Below are 16,620 nucleotides of genomic sequence, written 5' to 3'. Positions count from 1 at the left end.
CGAGAATGATGGTTTGTCCTAAAAGAAACCAAAAAAGCTTAAAAAACGAGTAAACCCTGTGGAATGTTGTTACTAAAAATCAGATGTAGTACAAATTCAGTGCTTGCTATTGGAACCTTCAGAGCTTGAAAAATGAAACAATGTCGTGAATACTCAGGAACTTATATGGGCCTATATGAAAGCCCATTATTATTTTAAACACAGTATGTTTTGTTACATGCTAGTGTAAATATAACCTTTCTCTTTTACTTGTTTTACACCCAACCAAAAAACGCGGTAAATACGCTATAACAGTCCCACATTCGAGGATGTGGAGCTTCGTAGACCCCAAACAAATTCCTTCCCAACAATAAAGTAGGGAGGAACACGTGTCCACCACCTTCAAGGCTAATTGTTTGTCATTAGTGTATGATTAAGATTATTAAGGCTATATCAACCATGCCAAGTAGGAACCCTCGTTTTCTTCTTTCTCAAGTTTCCTTTAGCCCTAGCTAGATTATGCAAAAATCATTCACTTTTCAACGTTATCGAATATCACTGTAATTAATTGATAAATTCAGATCTTTTAAAGCTCTCATTTGTTGGATGTTCTAGTCTTTTTCTCCCAAGCTATTATTTTTATTTCATATAATCTGAGATCTGGGGCGAAATTAGGTTTTATGTTTTGGGGTGATCTTGCTAGATACACGCATGAAACGTACACAGCACACATGTGATTGTTTCTCAAGAACATGTATAAATCCCAATACATAAGCGGCCAGCGAGAAAAATTTGTTAGGTAACACAAATTAAGAAAAAAACGCAAATATTTATTTCTTTTGTTTCCCTAACAGTTTCTTCTGATAAATAAGCGTTTCACAGGTTAGATGATCTAGATTCAAGTGCTTCTCATGCTACTGGAATGATGACGAAGAGAAACTGTTTCGGATTCCCCGTCAAGAATCGAGGTAGCGAAAAGAAGAGAGCCTCCAAATCTTTCAGGGAAGGTGTCAAAATCGGATCAGAAGGTCTGTTTTCCATCGGCAAATCCGTAACGAGAGCCGTTTTCCCTGAAGATCTAAGAATATCAGAGAAGAAAATCTTCGACCCTCAAGACAAGACACTCCTCATATGGAACAGAATGTTGGTCATTTCTTGTATTTTAGCTGTCTCCGTTGATCCTCTCTTCTTCTATCTCCCCATTGTGGACAACTCGGGAAGCAGCTGTATAGGGATCGACACGAAGCTAGCCGTTACAACAACGACTCTTAGAACGATTCTTGACGTCTTTTATCTAACTAGAATGGCTCTTCAGTTTCGTACAGCTTACATAGCTCCTTCTTCTCGTGTGTTTGGTCGTGGTGAGCTTGTGATTGATCCTGCTAAGATCGCTCAACGGTATTTAACACGTTACTTCATTGTGGATTTCCTCGCAGTGCTTCCCTTACCGCAGGTAAAAATAATAGAGCCCTGATCAACACTCTAGGTTTCATCAGAAGGACTTGATTAGGGTTTTCTTTTGTGGGGTTTTGTAGATTGCTGTATGGAAGTTTCTTCACGGATCAAAAGGAATGGATGTGTTACCTACGAAAACGGCTCTGTTGAACATTGTAATCACGCAGTACATTCCAAGATTCGTTAGGTTTATACCCTTAACATCGGAACTAAAGAAGACTGCAGGAGCTTTTGCTGAAGGAGCTTGGGCTGGTGCTGCTTATTATCTCCTCTGGTATATGCTTGCAAGCCACGTAAGTGTCTATATACATGACTCTTGTTGATTAGGTGCTTTTATGATTGTGTCATTTACGTTTTTTTTTTTTTGGCAGATAACTGGAGCTTTCTGGTACATGTTGTCAGTGGAACGTAATGATACTTGTTGGAGATTTGCGTGTAAAGTCCAACCAGATCCAAAACTATGCGTTCAGATTCTGTATTGTGGGACCAAATTTGTGAGCAGCCGTGAAACAGAATGGATCAAGACAGTCCCTGAGCTTCTCAAGAGCAACTGTTCTGCTAAAACAGATGATGCAAAGTTCAACTATGGGATCTATGGTCAGGCTATATCTTCAGGCATTGTATCATCAACAACGTTTTTCTCCAAGTTCTGTTATTGTCTTTGGTGGGGTCTTCAAAATCTTAGGTAAACTGCGTCAAAGTTTATAATGTACCAGTTTCTTGTGCGGTGTTTTAGACACTATTCTAAATATCGGTTTAGGCGGCAAATTGAGTCTAAACGAAAAATGTTTTTTTAAACCGAATTAAAAATCGATCTAGACATTCAAAATATCGGTTTGCGCCTGCTTAAAGAATAATCTTGTATAAAGCTTTTAGTAGCAGTCTTAGCAATTTTTTGAACATTAGTTTTAACTTTTAAACAATATGGTGTTGCTTTCACAGCACGTTAGGTCAAGGGCTGCAAACAAGTACATTTCCAGGAGAGGTTCTGTTCTCTATTGCCATTGCTATAGCTGGGCTTCTTCTTTTCGCGCTTCTTATTGGGAACATGCAGACTTATCTTCAGTCACTTACCGTTCGTCTTGAGGAGATGAGGATCAAAAGACGTGACTCTGAACAGTGGATGCACCACAGGTCACTTCCACAGAACCTTAGAGAAAGAGTCAGACGCTATGATCAATACAAATGGTTAGAAACAAGAGGTGTCGATGAAGAGAACATAGTCCAGAGTTTACCTAAGGATCTAAGGAGAGACATAAAACGCCATCTCTGTCTAAATTTAGTTAGAAGGGTAAGTCTTCAGAATCACAATGCTTAAAATTGCTTTATAAGGAACTAAGAATGTGTTCTGTTTGTGCAGGTTCCTCTGTTTGCTAATATGGATGAAAGATTACTTGACGCGATCTGTGAGAGATTAAAACCGAGTCTTTACACGGAAAGTACTTACATTGTCCGTGAGGGAGACCCGGTTAACGAAATGCTCTTCATAATCCGAGGCCGGTTAGAGAGTGTAACCACAGATGGAGGAAGAAGCGGTTTCTTCAACAGAGGGTTACTGAAAGAAGGAGACTTTTGCGGTGAAGAGCTTCTGACTTGGGCGCTTGATCCCAAAGCAGGCTCAAACCTACCTTCTTCCACAAGAACGGTGAAGGCTCTGACTGAAGTAGAGGCTTTCGCCCTCGAAGCCGAAGAGCTCAAGTTTGTAGCAAGTCAGTTTAGGAGACTTCATAGCCGACAGGTTCAACAGACTTTTAGGTTTTACTCTCAGCAATGGAGAACTTGGGCTTCTTCCTTCATCCAAGCTGCTTGGCGTCGCCATTCGAGAAGGAAAAACGCTGAGCTGAGAAGGATCGAAGAAGAGGAAGACGAGATGGGTTATGAAGATGAGTATGACGATGATGATGCTGAGGAGGAGGACGAGAGGACTCCAGTGTTTACAAGAACCGAGTCTTCTTCTAGACTACGTTCGACGATATTTGCATCAAGATTTGCTGCTAATGCATTGAAAGGTCACAGACTAAGGAGCACAGAGAGTTCAAAGAGGTTGTTGAATCTGCAAAAGCCTCCGGAACCTGATTTTGATGCTGAATAAATGTATTTATTATACACATAAAATGCTATATATATTATGTAACTTGTTTTACAAACTTTTTAAGATTATTTACACAAGAGCCAATGATCCTTCAAAGACCTGCATTGCATTTTTAACAGATCCTACGTCGATATCTGTTAGACTTCCAGTCTTTGAAGCAACAATGACACAGTTACTCCTCTCTTCTGCGTCTGGTACAAAGAGATTCGCTTTCTCTTCTGAAGAGAACAACCCAATACTGGAAGAAAAAGAAGATAAAACACACACATGTCAGTTCTTGAAAAATAACTGATCAGTGTCTGTCCTAATCAGATAATTTTCACCTTGGTTTGTCTCTAGCATTAGCTAGTTGAATAGCAGCTGTGTTTGTAGCAATAACTCCAGCAGAATCATTTACCAGAGCAGCCAACTAAGTAAAGGTCAAGAAATGGAATCAAGTTAGATTAAAGTTTCTCAACCTTTTTTCAGTAGATACCAGACAGATGCCTAAGGCTTAGAGATACCTGTCCTGGTGTTGTGATGAAGACTATAGATGTATCATCACCCACATATTCTTCAACGTTTTCTCTCTCTTTCTCATGTGGAATCACATAGACCGGCTTGAACCCCCTGTAGTTTATGTCAGAGGAAACAAACCAAACATCTCAGCAAAGACACTAAAAAAACTCTGAGGTTGTTGTCTTACTACCTTATACCCCTTGTTATCTGAGCCCATTTTGTAAGTGGAAGCAAACTATCACTATCTCCTTTTGACTGCATTGATGCCTTCGAATCTGATTCGATCCCATGGATCACTATAAACTTCCCTGTCTCAACTCCAGCTTCCCTGTACTTGTTAGCAACAACCTCTTTCAATCTCCGTGAAACCGACACCCTAAGTGGCAGCACAGGAGTCCTTGGAACGCTCCTAAACGGTCTTCCCAACCAATCCTCCATCTGGTCATACCTGAAAACCATAAAACAGCCAATAAAACTTTCCATTCTGGCTGCCTTGTGAAAGGGGCTAACTAACTCACATTTTATAACCTAATTCAGAAAGGTTGGTGTTTTCTGCTGTAAAGGTTTCAGATAGCATCAGACCAGCTCCAGCTGAGTTGACATTCGGGTAAATGTAGCTAACTCTGTCTCTAGCCGTTGTCATGAACAAGAAAGCTGCGTGGCCTAGCCCTGCGAGCTTCGTGGACAGAATCATATCATAGTACCTTCCCTGCAACACAAGGAAAGTTCATTTTAACATATCTGATTAAAAAACAGAACAATAAAAAGTTTTTTTTTGAAAAAAGGTACAAACTTTGAGAAGTCCGATCATGTCTGTATATTCAGCAGGTTCAGGCCAATGATCGTCTGGATCATACACATTAGCCCATCTCACGTTTTTGTTTAACTCGTATGTTTGTTTTCCTCTCTCTGTCGTTAAGACATCTACTTGAACACCAGGGTACCTTACAAACAACATTGAAAATGTTCAGACAATGTTCTGCTTTTTCAGTATAAAAGACTTTTTTTTTAATTTTTTTAACTTTTTTTTTACCTGTCTTTAAGTAGCTGGATCGTCGGGAAAAAGAGTAGATTCTCGTAAACTCCACCGGAGACGACGCAGCAACACCGTCGGACATCTCCTCTGATTTTCAGCGGCAAAGAAGCGAGCTCGACGGTGTAACCCATTGGGAACTTCAAGAACCCGTATGGGTTATCAGGATTATCCGGCGGTCTCGCATCCTCTTCTTGTTTTCCGTCGACGAAGAGTGAACCGTATTCGTTATTGAGGTCTTCACCGTCGTCGAAGGGGTCGAGCCACGCGCTCTTCTTCTTCTTGAGATTGACTGATACATCCAAGGGTTTGGAGGGTAGCCGGGTTTGGAAGTTGAGGAAGACGAGTGGTTTGGTTGGAAACGGCGGCGTTTTGAAGAAGGGAGAGATGGGTTTAGGTGATTGAGGAAGTGAAGCCATTGGAGAGTGTTGAAGGTGTTTGAGCCAAAGAATGAAAAAAAAGTTTGGATTTTTGAATGTTTTAGGAAAGAGAAGAGATCACGTTACGAAACTAGGATAAGTGGGGTCCCACTTGTTGTTACTTTTCCACCTTACAATAAATAATTCATTTAATTTTGTCTCAAAATAATAAATTTTGAGATTACACGAGCAAACATTCCCTAATCTGAAGCATTAATAATTTCTTAAACATTACAGTAATCAAACCCATGACTTACTCTCGGGTGATAAAAAAAATTCAGACGAGAAGAAGAACTAAACGATGACGTGTTGAGCGGTGACTCCTGAACATCCTTGTCTTCTCGGTCTCTCGTCGATCAGAAAGACATCAAAGGCTGAGCTTATAAGCAAAGATCTTGTACGCAGAGGCTTTCGCAGCGTGAATCCAACGGTTATTTACTCCTTCATGCAAGCAGCTGGTCTCACAAACGACCATCTCATAGGCTGCTTCAGATACCAAGACTGTTGCGTAGATGCAGAGACAACAACAACGAAGGCCAAGAAGAAAAGAACGAGAGTGATAAATAATTTTAGTGCTATCCTTAAAGCTAATTAATTGAGTACAACCATGCATGTTGTTTCCTTTCAAAGATTATTTAACACGACGAGATTTTGCTATAATACGCTGAAGTGTTCTGTTTTTTTTCTTGCGTTGCATAGAGATGTTTTTGGGTTCTGCTTATTAGAATGTTGTCCAGAAAAAAGAAAAGATATATAGTCGCAGTAGTTTCATACTTGTATATGTGTGTATATATATCTTTGGATGAATGGTAACGCTATTACAATATTCAGATTCATATGGTAAAGTATAATGATTAGGGAGAAAGGTGAACTAAAATGTCTATACGTTGCAACTTCAGAGGGAAAAAACTGTGTGCATCGAGTCACTTTTTTTTGTCAACTGTGCCATCGAGTCACATTTAAGTAGGGGAAAATTTGGAGAAATGCACTCAAATAAGAGTAAAATTTGAAAATTACATCCTTATTTAAGTTTTTAAAAAAATACACTTATATATATATATATATAAATTTATCTAATTGTCCATTCTTAATATTTCTCAATTTCTAATATATTGTTTAAAAATAGTTTAAAAAAATCTTTAGAGAATCTACCAATTATCTTTTTTAATATATCAATACAATATCTTTTCCATATCTTTTTAATAATATCTTAAATTATTTTATTATTTTGAAAAAAAAAGAACCCAAGACGCGCGTCTCGTCTTCTAATCTATTTCCTTCTCATATCTTCTCCATTTCTGATTTTTTTTCCTTTCACAGATTCTTCATCTCATCTCTTTTTTTTGAAACACAAACTTTCATTAACTTCAAATTCAAGGACTACAAAGCCAAGAGGGAATTAAACATCCTCTTGAAGAAAATTCATAAACTACACTAGTAAATAGAACCAAGCAAGATAAATCTTCATATGAAGTTGACAGCGAATTCAATACTAAGCTTAAATGCGTCGATAAAGCTTTCACGACAAAGTCGGACCGCTGAGAATTAGTCACAAGTGACGTTGAGAGACAGCCCTCACCAACGAGTAAAACCGAAGTAGTCTCGATTGCACCTTCAGGCCCCGTACAGACCGCTCCACAAGGTAACAAACCGGTGAGTAAACTGAAACTAAAGCTCGGAAAAGAATCCGAGAAATTTTCTCCATTCATAGAAAGGAGACATGGTAATAAAGTATTCTCCACGACAGAGGAGGAAGTGAGAGTTGTGCGCCGACAACATGACCTCACTAGCTTTCGATGGCTCAGAGCTGGACGCCGGAGTGGATTCCCACCTACATCGGACGCCAAATTTACATTAACAGAGGTTTGTTGATTCATGAATCAAATTTCAGTTTCTTATTCTAGCAATAGTTCTGTTTTTTTTTGTTTTAGAAAAATTATGTTGCATTTGGCTGGAGTTTTAGGAGAGTGGAAGATGAATAATGAATCATGGAAATTCATGGTGAATACCAGAGCATGAGGTAAATTATTTACCATTAAGGAAAGTTTGAAGTTTGATGAGATGGTTCATGAAGATTTTGGTATCAATAGGTTGGGTAATGAGTTAGAACTTAGCTATGCACTACTGGAATCAATGCTTAGATGGACACCTTTTGTTTTTTTTCTTCTATGATGCTGAATATGAATTTGGTTAATGAAGAAAGAAAAGAATATGTATTTGGTTAAGAACGGTAAGAATTTTTTCTAGAAGCCTAAAGGAAGTGATCGTTACGAAGGAAGTTCTCTGGTTTAGCAAGACTAATAGTGGCTGTCAGATTTCACAACTTGCCGGTCAAATATCTGCAATCAGACATAAACAACGAGACAGAGCTTGCTTAAGAATGAGAAACAACTAAAAAATTGGAGATTCGAGTTTCTTTTACATAAGCCGTGCCTGACATATGCAAGACTAGACGCAGACTCTTTTACCATCTAAGCTAATTGATTCTTTACGACATTGGCCCCAAAATTATTTTTAACTAGACCGGCCCTCAAACTAATGCTTGATCAGTTTCCATTAAGGCACGGCCATTACATTCTACGTCTAGTGAAATGAAAAGAACAACCAACTTGAATCAATGCATGTATCAACCTTCTCATCGCAAGCTAAAACATCTAGATGGTAAGAGCATCCTCGACGCCAAGTCATAACAATATGAAGCTATATAAGAAATTTATTTTACAACCAAGGCAGAAGTACACTAGTGGCAGATAAAGTTTCTCTTAACTGATTGCCACAAATATCAACATATTTCAACTCAAATTTCTCAGTCATCACAAAGACATAGCCAATAAGTTGCTTTATGTTTTACCCCGTAGCCAATTCATGACAATCTCAGGAACCATTGGATTGTAGAACGAACAAATGTTATTCAAGTATGTATACTACTGGAGACTAAAGAGGAGAGGATAAGAGAGAGTAACGTACTGTCATGAGTTATAAAAACTAAGAAATAATTAATTTTAATTATATTAGTTTATTATTTTCGAATTTATATATTAATTTATAATTTATTTATTAATTGTTGAAATATTCAATTTGGGTAAAAACATCAGTTCACAGTTAAGGAAGGGTATTTTTCAAAAAGTAAAATAGAAAATGCAATTATCAAAAATCAAACTGTTATTGGAGTAATTTACAAATTATCCAAGTAATCTTATTTAAAGATTTAAGAAATATTTTATTCTTTTTTTATTCGTTTTTTAAAAAAACTTCGTAATAAAATAACAGCCGTGCATTGTGGAGGTCTAATTCAACTTTGGCATATTCCTTGAGCTACATTGAATACTAATGGCTCGTGTCTTATATAGTCTAAGGTAGTCAATTACATGCAAGTATGGACCAATTGTATACAAAAAAAGCTAAAAAAGAGACGAAATAAATTGAAGGGGTATATTAATTAGAGTACTAATTACGTGTCCTCAGTGATATGTCAAGAGCATTACGTGTCGATTATAACCGAAACACAAGTATGAGTGTTTATCGAATCTTACCAAAGTAAAAGTGTAGTGGGTCCCCCGCTTAGTAATTAGTATAGATCCTAACCACGCGCACTTCCTCGTGGGTCCCGTCTTTGTCTTTACCGGTTGTCTTACTGTTGTTAATGGTTAAGCCTTTGAAGTTGGTTTACTTGGCACCACTTTTAAATCACTTCTTCTTTCGCTAAGATCTTTTCTTTTTCGGAAATATATTTTAATTTTTGGACATTGCTTATTTACCATTTGAAAATTTGAGGAATATGAATTGAATATTTTTTATCATCTAATATAACCTTTTCCAAAAGTATTGATTTCAGCTTTTTCCTAAGAATTTATTTATTATAAATCTTTAAAATAGAGAAAATGATATAGTATAGATTGTATTAATAAATTTAGAGAGATTACTTTTTAAAGCACCACGGTTTCTTTTTCTTTTTTCTTTTCATTAATGCAAATGCCAGAACTATTCTTAAATGAGTTTCTTAATTAGCTCGATTTTCTCTTACATTTGACTAATACACGCGCCTGTATATATATATATATATCTCCTCTTTACAGAGCTTTGGATGTTGGCATAATAGACAGAGAGAAGAGACGTAACAGAGGCAATGGCAGATGCAACGGAAAGTGGAGGCAACACAAGTTTCTCCAACTCCAACTCTAAAAAGATCCTTGTCTCTGAGGTTTCTGTCTTCTTTCCTTTCTTTCTCAAATTTGGGACCTCGATCGCCACATTTTACTCACGGTCACGGTTAATCAGTTGTCGTTAGTCTCCAGGAATCGTTTTAGAATCCCATTAGTGAATGGCTTGATCGACACAAGTCTCCAAGAAAAAAAAGAGAGAGGGTCTTCTTAAGGATCATTTAATGACTTAATGGTTTTTGATGTTTGTTTACATATTATTATTGATTTTTTTCATATTATTATTGTTGCATGCAGAAAAAGAGCTGGAAAAACTTCTTCTCATACTTAGGCCCTGGGTTTCTTGTTTCCATTGCTTACATTGATCCTGGAAACTGTAAGATTCGCTCTTTATTTTTCAAAAAAATATATCACTTTATATATTATACACACAAAGCCATGCAATTTTGTTTTTTTACTCTTTTTGTTACAGTTGAGACTGATCTGCAATCAGGAGCTCAGTACAAGTATGAAGTACGTTAATTAACCTTTACTAGGCCTCGATTCTTTGTTAACGTTTACGGTTTGCATTGATTGTGTATCCACAGCTTTGATCTCTTTAAACAACGTCCTTTGTCAAATGTTAACGAAAACTCTAAATTTAAGCCTTTAGTAAAAAAAAAAACGCTAAATCTATCGGTTTTGGAACATAATCTATCTAGACCTCAGTTTTTACTGATTTTGATAAAACGATACTGGTAACAATGAACAGTTACTCTGGATCATATTGGTGGCGTCATGTGCAGCGTTGGTGATTCAGTCTCTGGCTGCAAATCTTGGTGTTGTCACAGGTTCAACTCTAAAATCTAATAAAAGTCTTTCTTCCTTTCTAATCTTTATATACACATTAATTTGCCTATCGTAGACCATTGCAGGGAAACATCTAGCAGAGCATTGTAGAGCTGAGTACTCCAAAGTTCCAAACTTCATGTTATGGGTAGTAGCCGAAATCGCTGTAGTCGCTTGTGACATTCCAGAAGGCATGGCATGATGTCTTTATTAAGTTTTTATTTTCGTCTTTTCAGTATCTCAAGAAAATGATAAAATTAATGGTCAGTTATTGGTTTCCTCTGTGTACAGTAATTGGAACAGCATTTGCTTTGAACATGCTTTTCAATATCCCGGTTTGGATTGGTGTTCTTCTCACAGGGTTTAGTACATTGATTCTTCTTGCACTTCAAAAATATGGGGTATATATATATATTTTTTTTTTAATTTATACTGCTCTTACATATCTTGGTTTTTGATTCTTATCTGTTTCTTGAGGCTTTTACATTGCTAAGTTTGTTCTTTTCAGATTAGGAAGCTCGAGTTCTTGATTGCGTTTCTTGTGTTAACTATTGCTCTATGCTTCCTTATTGAGCTTCATTACTCAAAGCCAGACCCAAAAGAAGTCCTCTATGGTCTCTTTGTTCCACAGTTGAAGGGAAATGGTGCAACTGGATTAGCCATCTCTCTCCTTGGTGCCATGGTTATGCCGTAAGAAAACTATCTGTCTCCCTCTCTCTCCCTCAACCAAATTACAAAGAAGTTCTCATATGTTTCTTCTTCACAGGCACAACCTCTTTCTACACTCAGCTTTAGTTCTCTCTAGAAAGATTCCTCGTTCAGTAACCGGCATCAAGGTGATTAATCACCTAACATACATACCCTTTCGTTGATGTTATGAGTCTAAGTTCCTCGTTGTCATCTACAGGAAGCTTGTCGGTATTACTTGATAGAAAGCGGATTAGCACTTACGGTGGCATTCCTCATAAATGTCTCTGTGATATCAGTGAGTGGTGCTGTTTGTAATGCCTCAGATTTGAGTCCAGAAGATCAAGCTAGCTGTGAAGATTTGGATTTAAACAAAGCTTCGTTTCTTCTACGTGTAAGTCCTTAAACCCTACAAGCTTTAGTTTCAACCTCTTGCATAAGTTAAGACTAAAGGATATATATACTTCTTGCATTCTTGTGATTACCACAGAACGTTGTGGGTAAATGGAGCTCAAAGCTTTTTGCTATTGCGTTGCTTGCTTCGGGTCAGAGTTCTACAATAACTGGAACATATGCTGGACAATACGTAATGCAGGTGAGTAAACCTCAGTCAGGTGCTCCTGAGTCTTTGTTTGTTGTCTGATTCTTGTTATGTTCCTTTTTTTTTGTTGCAGGGGTTTCTTGATTTAACAATAAGGCCATGGCTCAGAAACTTCTTAACAAGATGTTTAGCTATAATCCCAAGTTTAATTGTAGCTCTCATTGGTGGCTCAGCTGGAGCTGGAAAGTTAATCATCATTGCCTCGGTAACTCATTATCTCAAATCCAATCTCTGAATCATATTATACATTTTTAACATTAATCATCTTATCTATTTTGCAGATGATCTTATCTTTTGAGCTCCCATTTGCTTTAGTCCCTCTTCTCAAATTCACATGCAGCAAAACCAAAATGGGCTCACACGCCAATTCACTCCTGGTAATAACTTTTACTTCCCTAATATATGTATGGATCATATATAATATCATTGATCGTGTCTTTTTTTCTGTAGATTTCATCTGTGACGTGGGTCATTGGTGGACTTATTATGGGTATCAACATATATTATCTAGTAAGCAGTTTCATCAAGCTGATTCTTCATGGTCACATGAAGCTTGTAGCCGTCGTCTTCTTAGGAATTCTTGGATTCTCAGGCATTGCCATTTACTTAGCTGCCATTGGTTACCTTGTCCTCCGTAAAAACAGAGAGTCCTCCACACATTGCCTACCCTCAAGTAACTCAGACAGCGGAAACACTTCCTAGAGAAGACATTGTTAACATGCATACCTAATGGAGTAGCGGTCACATGCAACGTAGACTGAAAAGTTTAAGATAGAACAAACATTGTTTACTTTTTGTAATGTATTACATATAACAAACATGAAGTTGTTTACTTGGTCTGATATATTAAATAGAGTAAACATGAAGCAAGCATTGAAGCCTTCAAGACAAAATCAAAATTCAGACATGACATTTGAAACAAGGATTTCACATAAACAGAGACAGTAACAAAACATCTGTTTGTTTGTTTGTTTTTTTTGAAATAGAAAGCATATATCAATCGCTGAGGATGATACTTCAGGGAATAAGCTATTCAAGACTCGATCTTGATGCCATTTTGGCTCGATTCTTGTGATGTAGAAGGAGGAGGAGGTGGAGGAAGATGACCCTTCTCTTGCAAGCTCTTAACTGTATCATAAAGGCTTTGCTTGGTGGAAGTGAACTCTAAGCCCAAGTCCTTAATCTTTTGGTTAGTGAATTTGTATGGCTTGGCTCTTGGGTTCTTCTCGTCCTTGCACCTGCACAATTAACCAAATTAACACAATCATTTTTTTGGTTAAGCAATCTTTCTTGAACTTTATTTACGATAAAGCGATTGATTTGTCTGATTAAAGTTAGGCAAAGAACAAAGACCAAGTTCATTACAACTACTATCGATAAAAATATCTATCAACATATAATACAGTGGTTTACATGTCCACGTTAGTAGTAGGTGACAAGTGGACTTGGACTTATGTTGTGAGTTGTTGGTACACCAACTTTCACCACAAACTATATAAAAAAGAACATGTGACCAACTCACACCCATCATTGAGTCTGAATCAAAATAAGAAGAGGTGAAAGAAAGAAAAAACATTCATACTTAAAAATATAGTTGAAAGAATTTTATATTCTTTTTAAGCTTTGTCAAGATTTGGTCATACTATCGTCTAAACTAGACACACGCATTCATGTTTATAGACTAGTGTTGGTCATGACTTATTGCATTATTAATTTGATATACACTAATGACTAATAAGCACGTGTGCCATGTGTGCATGTAACTGTATAACATAAAGTCTTACACGAAAATAATCGAAATAATGCTCTTAAAAAGAGAAGAGTACTTGAGGGTTGAGAGAGGTCATTCTCTTAATAGCCTATACATATTTCATTTCTTTTTGTTCTTTATATCTAAAGAAGTGGAAAACTATGTGGTTACTACGCGTTACTGGTGCATGGGTGCCAAGTATATAATATACATGAATTATATTTGGACCACAATGCTTGATAATGAAATGATGAACCTTTTTTGAACCTTTTACTTACTAGTTAGCTGTAAAAGATTGAAGCACTTCTTTGTTAAAAAAAAAATAGGGTAAACCATCTATTTTCACCGGAAGTATCATATAGTAACAGTTTCACACAATTTTTCAACTTCGACCTAGTTCCACATATTATAAGTATTAAAACTTATTTATTCCCAGTCAGAAAGATTGAAACTCATATCTCCATAAATGAAAGTTTGGCTTGGTTTAAATGGTTTGAACTGATATCAAGTTAGTATGTTTTGGACTGAATTTAAAACCTGGCACAACGTGAGATCCAAATACAAACCCGACCCAACTTTCCAATCAGATTTTGGTAAATTTTTAAAATCAGATTGTATCGATTCAATTAAGTTAGCCATTGGTTAAGTTTCAAATTTTTGAATAATAAACCGATCTAAATCGGATTGTATGGATTTTAGTTCATACTTAATACATTATGGAGATACGGGTTTTGATCTTTTGGATCGGAGATAAATAAGTTTTATTACTTTTAATATGTGAAATTAGATCGAGGATGAAAGATTGCGTGGAACTGTTACTATATAATACTTCTGGTGTAGAAATAGGTCGGTTAGAAATAGTTCGTTTATCCAAAAAGATACAAGCATTAATTCAGTCAACTGTGATATATGTATTTTAAATAATATGCTTCTGTTCCAAGTTCCAACTATAACTTAGAAAACTACGTATTTGTCGAGTTTTATTATTTTTCTGTATGTATTTGTTAAATATAATTTACATAAATATTAAAATTACGTATTAATGTGTTTATGTTGATTTTTTAATCTTTAACAAAAATACCTTGATTTTAACTCTTTTTCGTCTTTTATACCAACTATAGTTATGTAGTAAATATTAGGCGGCATTGGTTTCACTTACTTGGTCGGAAGTGGGTATTCCGGGAATAACTTAGCCAGAATCTCAACAACTTCGCCGCGGTGAAAGGCGCTCTCTGCGAGGAGATAACGTCCAGAGGCCGAGGGTGCCTCGTAGACCAGCACATGGGCCAGCGCGACATCGCGAACATCCACATAAGCCTGAGTCAGATTAGCGTAAGTCTTAGCGGAGCCGGTTAGATACTTGAGGACATGGAAGAGACTGGCGTTGATCGTCGGCTGTAGCGGCGGTCCAAGGACCAGCACGGGATTCAAAACCACAAGGTCAACACCTTTCTCCTTCGCCGTCTCCCACGCGGCTTGCTCCGCCACCATCTTGCCGTAACAATACCAATTCTACATAACACATAACAAATACCAATAGACCAAACATCAAAATAAATTAGTATTGTGTACATCACATCATATAATAATTAGTTAATACAAGGATTAAAGTCAAGAAGACCTTTGTGTTTTTGCAAAACTCAAGATCACTCCAACAACTTTCGTCAACGACGGCTTCAGGGTCACGGTTCGGGTCCATGTAGACTGCACCAATTGAGGAGGTGATGACCACGCGCTTGACTTTGGCTTCAGCAGCCGCATTAATTACGAACTTGGCTCCGTTCACGGCAGGCTCCACCATTTGCTCCTGAATAGTATTTGATAGTATGTATTCATTGATTAGAAGAAAATCAATGAATACCTAATTTGACATATTAATAGTATTCATTGATTTGCCCCTTCCAGCAATTTAATATCTAACCATCTTTTGGTCAAATGTTACACATTCATTCATTAGAAGAAAATGGGATAGTGATTTTCTCATGTATTTCAACGTCTTGAAATTAAATAATACTTTACCAAACTACAACATATCCAATGAATACTATATTTCAAAAGACTTTTAACTTATGTCATGCGATATTTTACTAATAGATCAAAATAATTTTCGTAACCGAAAGCGATTTGATACCAATGCACATTATCTCATGTAGGACCCTAATTTTGTTCATTTTTCTCACAAGCCACAGAAAGTGCTAGAAAAATACAAAACCACTGAGAGAAAGATACTCACGGGATCGTCAGTGACCGGAGAAGCCGTGTGAAACACGCCGTCGCAGCCATCAATCGCCGCTTTAAGAGCCTCGTAGTCCTGAAGATCTGCCTTGCACAGAATCAGTCTCTCCTTGGCTCCTTCGAGTTCTCTCAAATGTGTATTCTTTGGATCATCTGCATAAATCATTATTATAACAAACAAAAACACATATTCAGTTGTCAAATCCAACAAATAAGAAAAAAAAGAAGAAAGATTACTATAATATTGGACCTGGATTCCGTACGGTTCCTTTGACGGTGTAGCCTCTCTCGAGGAGTAACTTAACAATCCAAGAAGCTATGTATCCACCAGCTCCGGTGACGCAGACGGTTTTTCCGGCCGGTGAGGATTCGTCGACTGGCATTTTTCCGGCGGTCTAAAGTATATGCTTCGGTTTGTGAAGAAAATGATTAATGCGTCGTTACAAAGTGAGTTACGGTTTGTGTATATATAAAGACCTTAGAGGAAGTTTTATCCTTATTAGTTTACAAAAAAAAAAAAAAAAAAAAAAAGTTTTATCCTTATGATGCAACACTTGTCAAAGTTTCACCTAACCATGGTAATGGTGTTTGGTCTACATAATTTATAGGAGTATTTTATTTACATATATCTACCAAAAAGACAAACAAAATTATGATATAAATTTACTCACAAAATATAATAATTTTAATAGAAAGAGGGGTTGGTTGGTGGAAGAAGAATTATTTTGAACAATACACCTTTTAGAATAAAAAATCATAATCTTGGACAAAACTTTGAAATGTACACCTACAATCATTTCACTCTTGGTAATATATACCAATAATCCTTGATAATGACATAGATCTTCTATAATCTGGATGATGTGTGTTGTGTATGTAAGGA

General features: G+C 36.8%; 3 protein-coding genes and 1 pseudogene across 3 annotated transcripts; 2 read left to right on the top strand and 2 right to left on the bottom strand.

The window, feature by feature from the left end:
- The first annotated feature begins 33 nt into the window (after window positions 1–33).
- Window positions 34–3,750, top strand: LOC106396322 (putative cyclic nucleotide-gated ion channel 7). The gene is made up of 6 exons (XM_013836678.3): window positions 34–778; window positions 862–1,432; window positions 1,515–1,727; window positions 1,806–2,119; window positions 2,377–2,725; window positions 2,795–3,750. Exons 1-6 carry the CDS (start codon window positions 732–734, stop codon window positions 3,524–3,526), a joined length of 2,226 nt encoding a protein of 741 aa, XP_013692132.1. The 5' UTR covers window positions 34–731; the 3' UTR covers window positions 3,527–3,750.
- LOC106396323 (photosynthetic NDH subunit of subcomplex B 1, chloroplastic) lies at window positions 3,511–5,529 on the bottom strand. The gene is made up of 7 exons (XM_013836679.3): window positions 5,058–5,529; window positions 4,818–4,968; window positions 4,543–4,733; window positions 4,215–4,472; window positions 4,030–4,135; window positions 3,850–3,935; window positions 3,511–3,764 (listed from the first exon to the last, which is right to left on the bottom strand). The coding sequence occupies exons 1-7, from the start codon at window positions 5,474–5,476 to the stop codon at window positions 3,596–3,598; spliced, it is 1,380 nt and encodes a 459-aa protein (XP_013692133.1). The 5' UTR covers window positions 5,477–5,529; the 3' UTR covers window positions 3,511–3,595.
- Window positions 5,530–9,442: 3,913 nt separating this feature from the next.
- LOC106396235 lies at window positions 9,443–12,625 on the top strand (annotated as a pseudogene).
- LOC106396237 (cinnamoyl-CoA reductase 1) lies at window positions 12,518–16,331 on the bottom strand. The gene is made up of 5 exons (XM_013836581.3): window positions 15,988–16,331; window positions 15,736–15,890; window positions 15,124–15,309; window positions 14,662–15,014; window positions 12,518–12,990 (listed from the first exon to the last, which is right to left on the bottom strand). The coding sequence occupies exons 1-5, from the start codon at window positions 16,118–16,120 to the stop codon at window positions 12,786–12,788; spliced, it is 1,032 nt and encodes a 343-aa protein (XP_013692035.1). The 5' UTR covers window positions 16,121–16,331; the 3' UTR covers window positions 12,518–12,785.
- Between the last annotated feature and the right edge of the window lie 289 nt (window positions 16,332–16,620).

This window comes from Brassica napus, chromosome C5 (assembly GCF_020379485.1).
Source record: "Brassica napus cultivar Da-Ae chromosome C5, Da-Ae, whole genome shotgun sequence".
Lineage (NCBI taxonomy): Eukaryota > Viridiplantae > Streptophyta > Magnoliopsida > Brassicales > Brassicaceae > Brassica > Brassica napus.
Note: the sequence above shows the minus strand (reverse complement) of the source record. Positions and strands in the feature narration are given on the sequence as shown.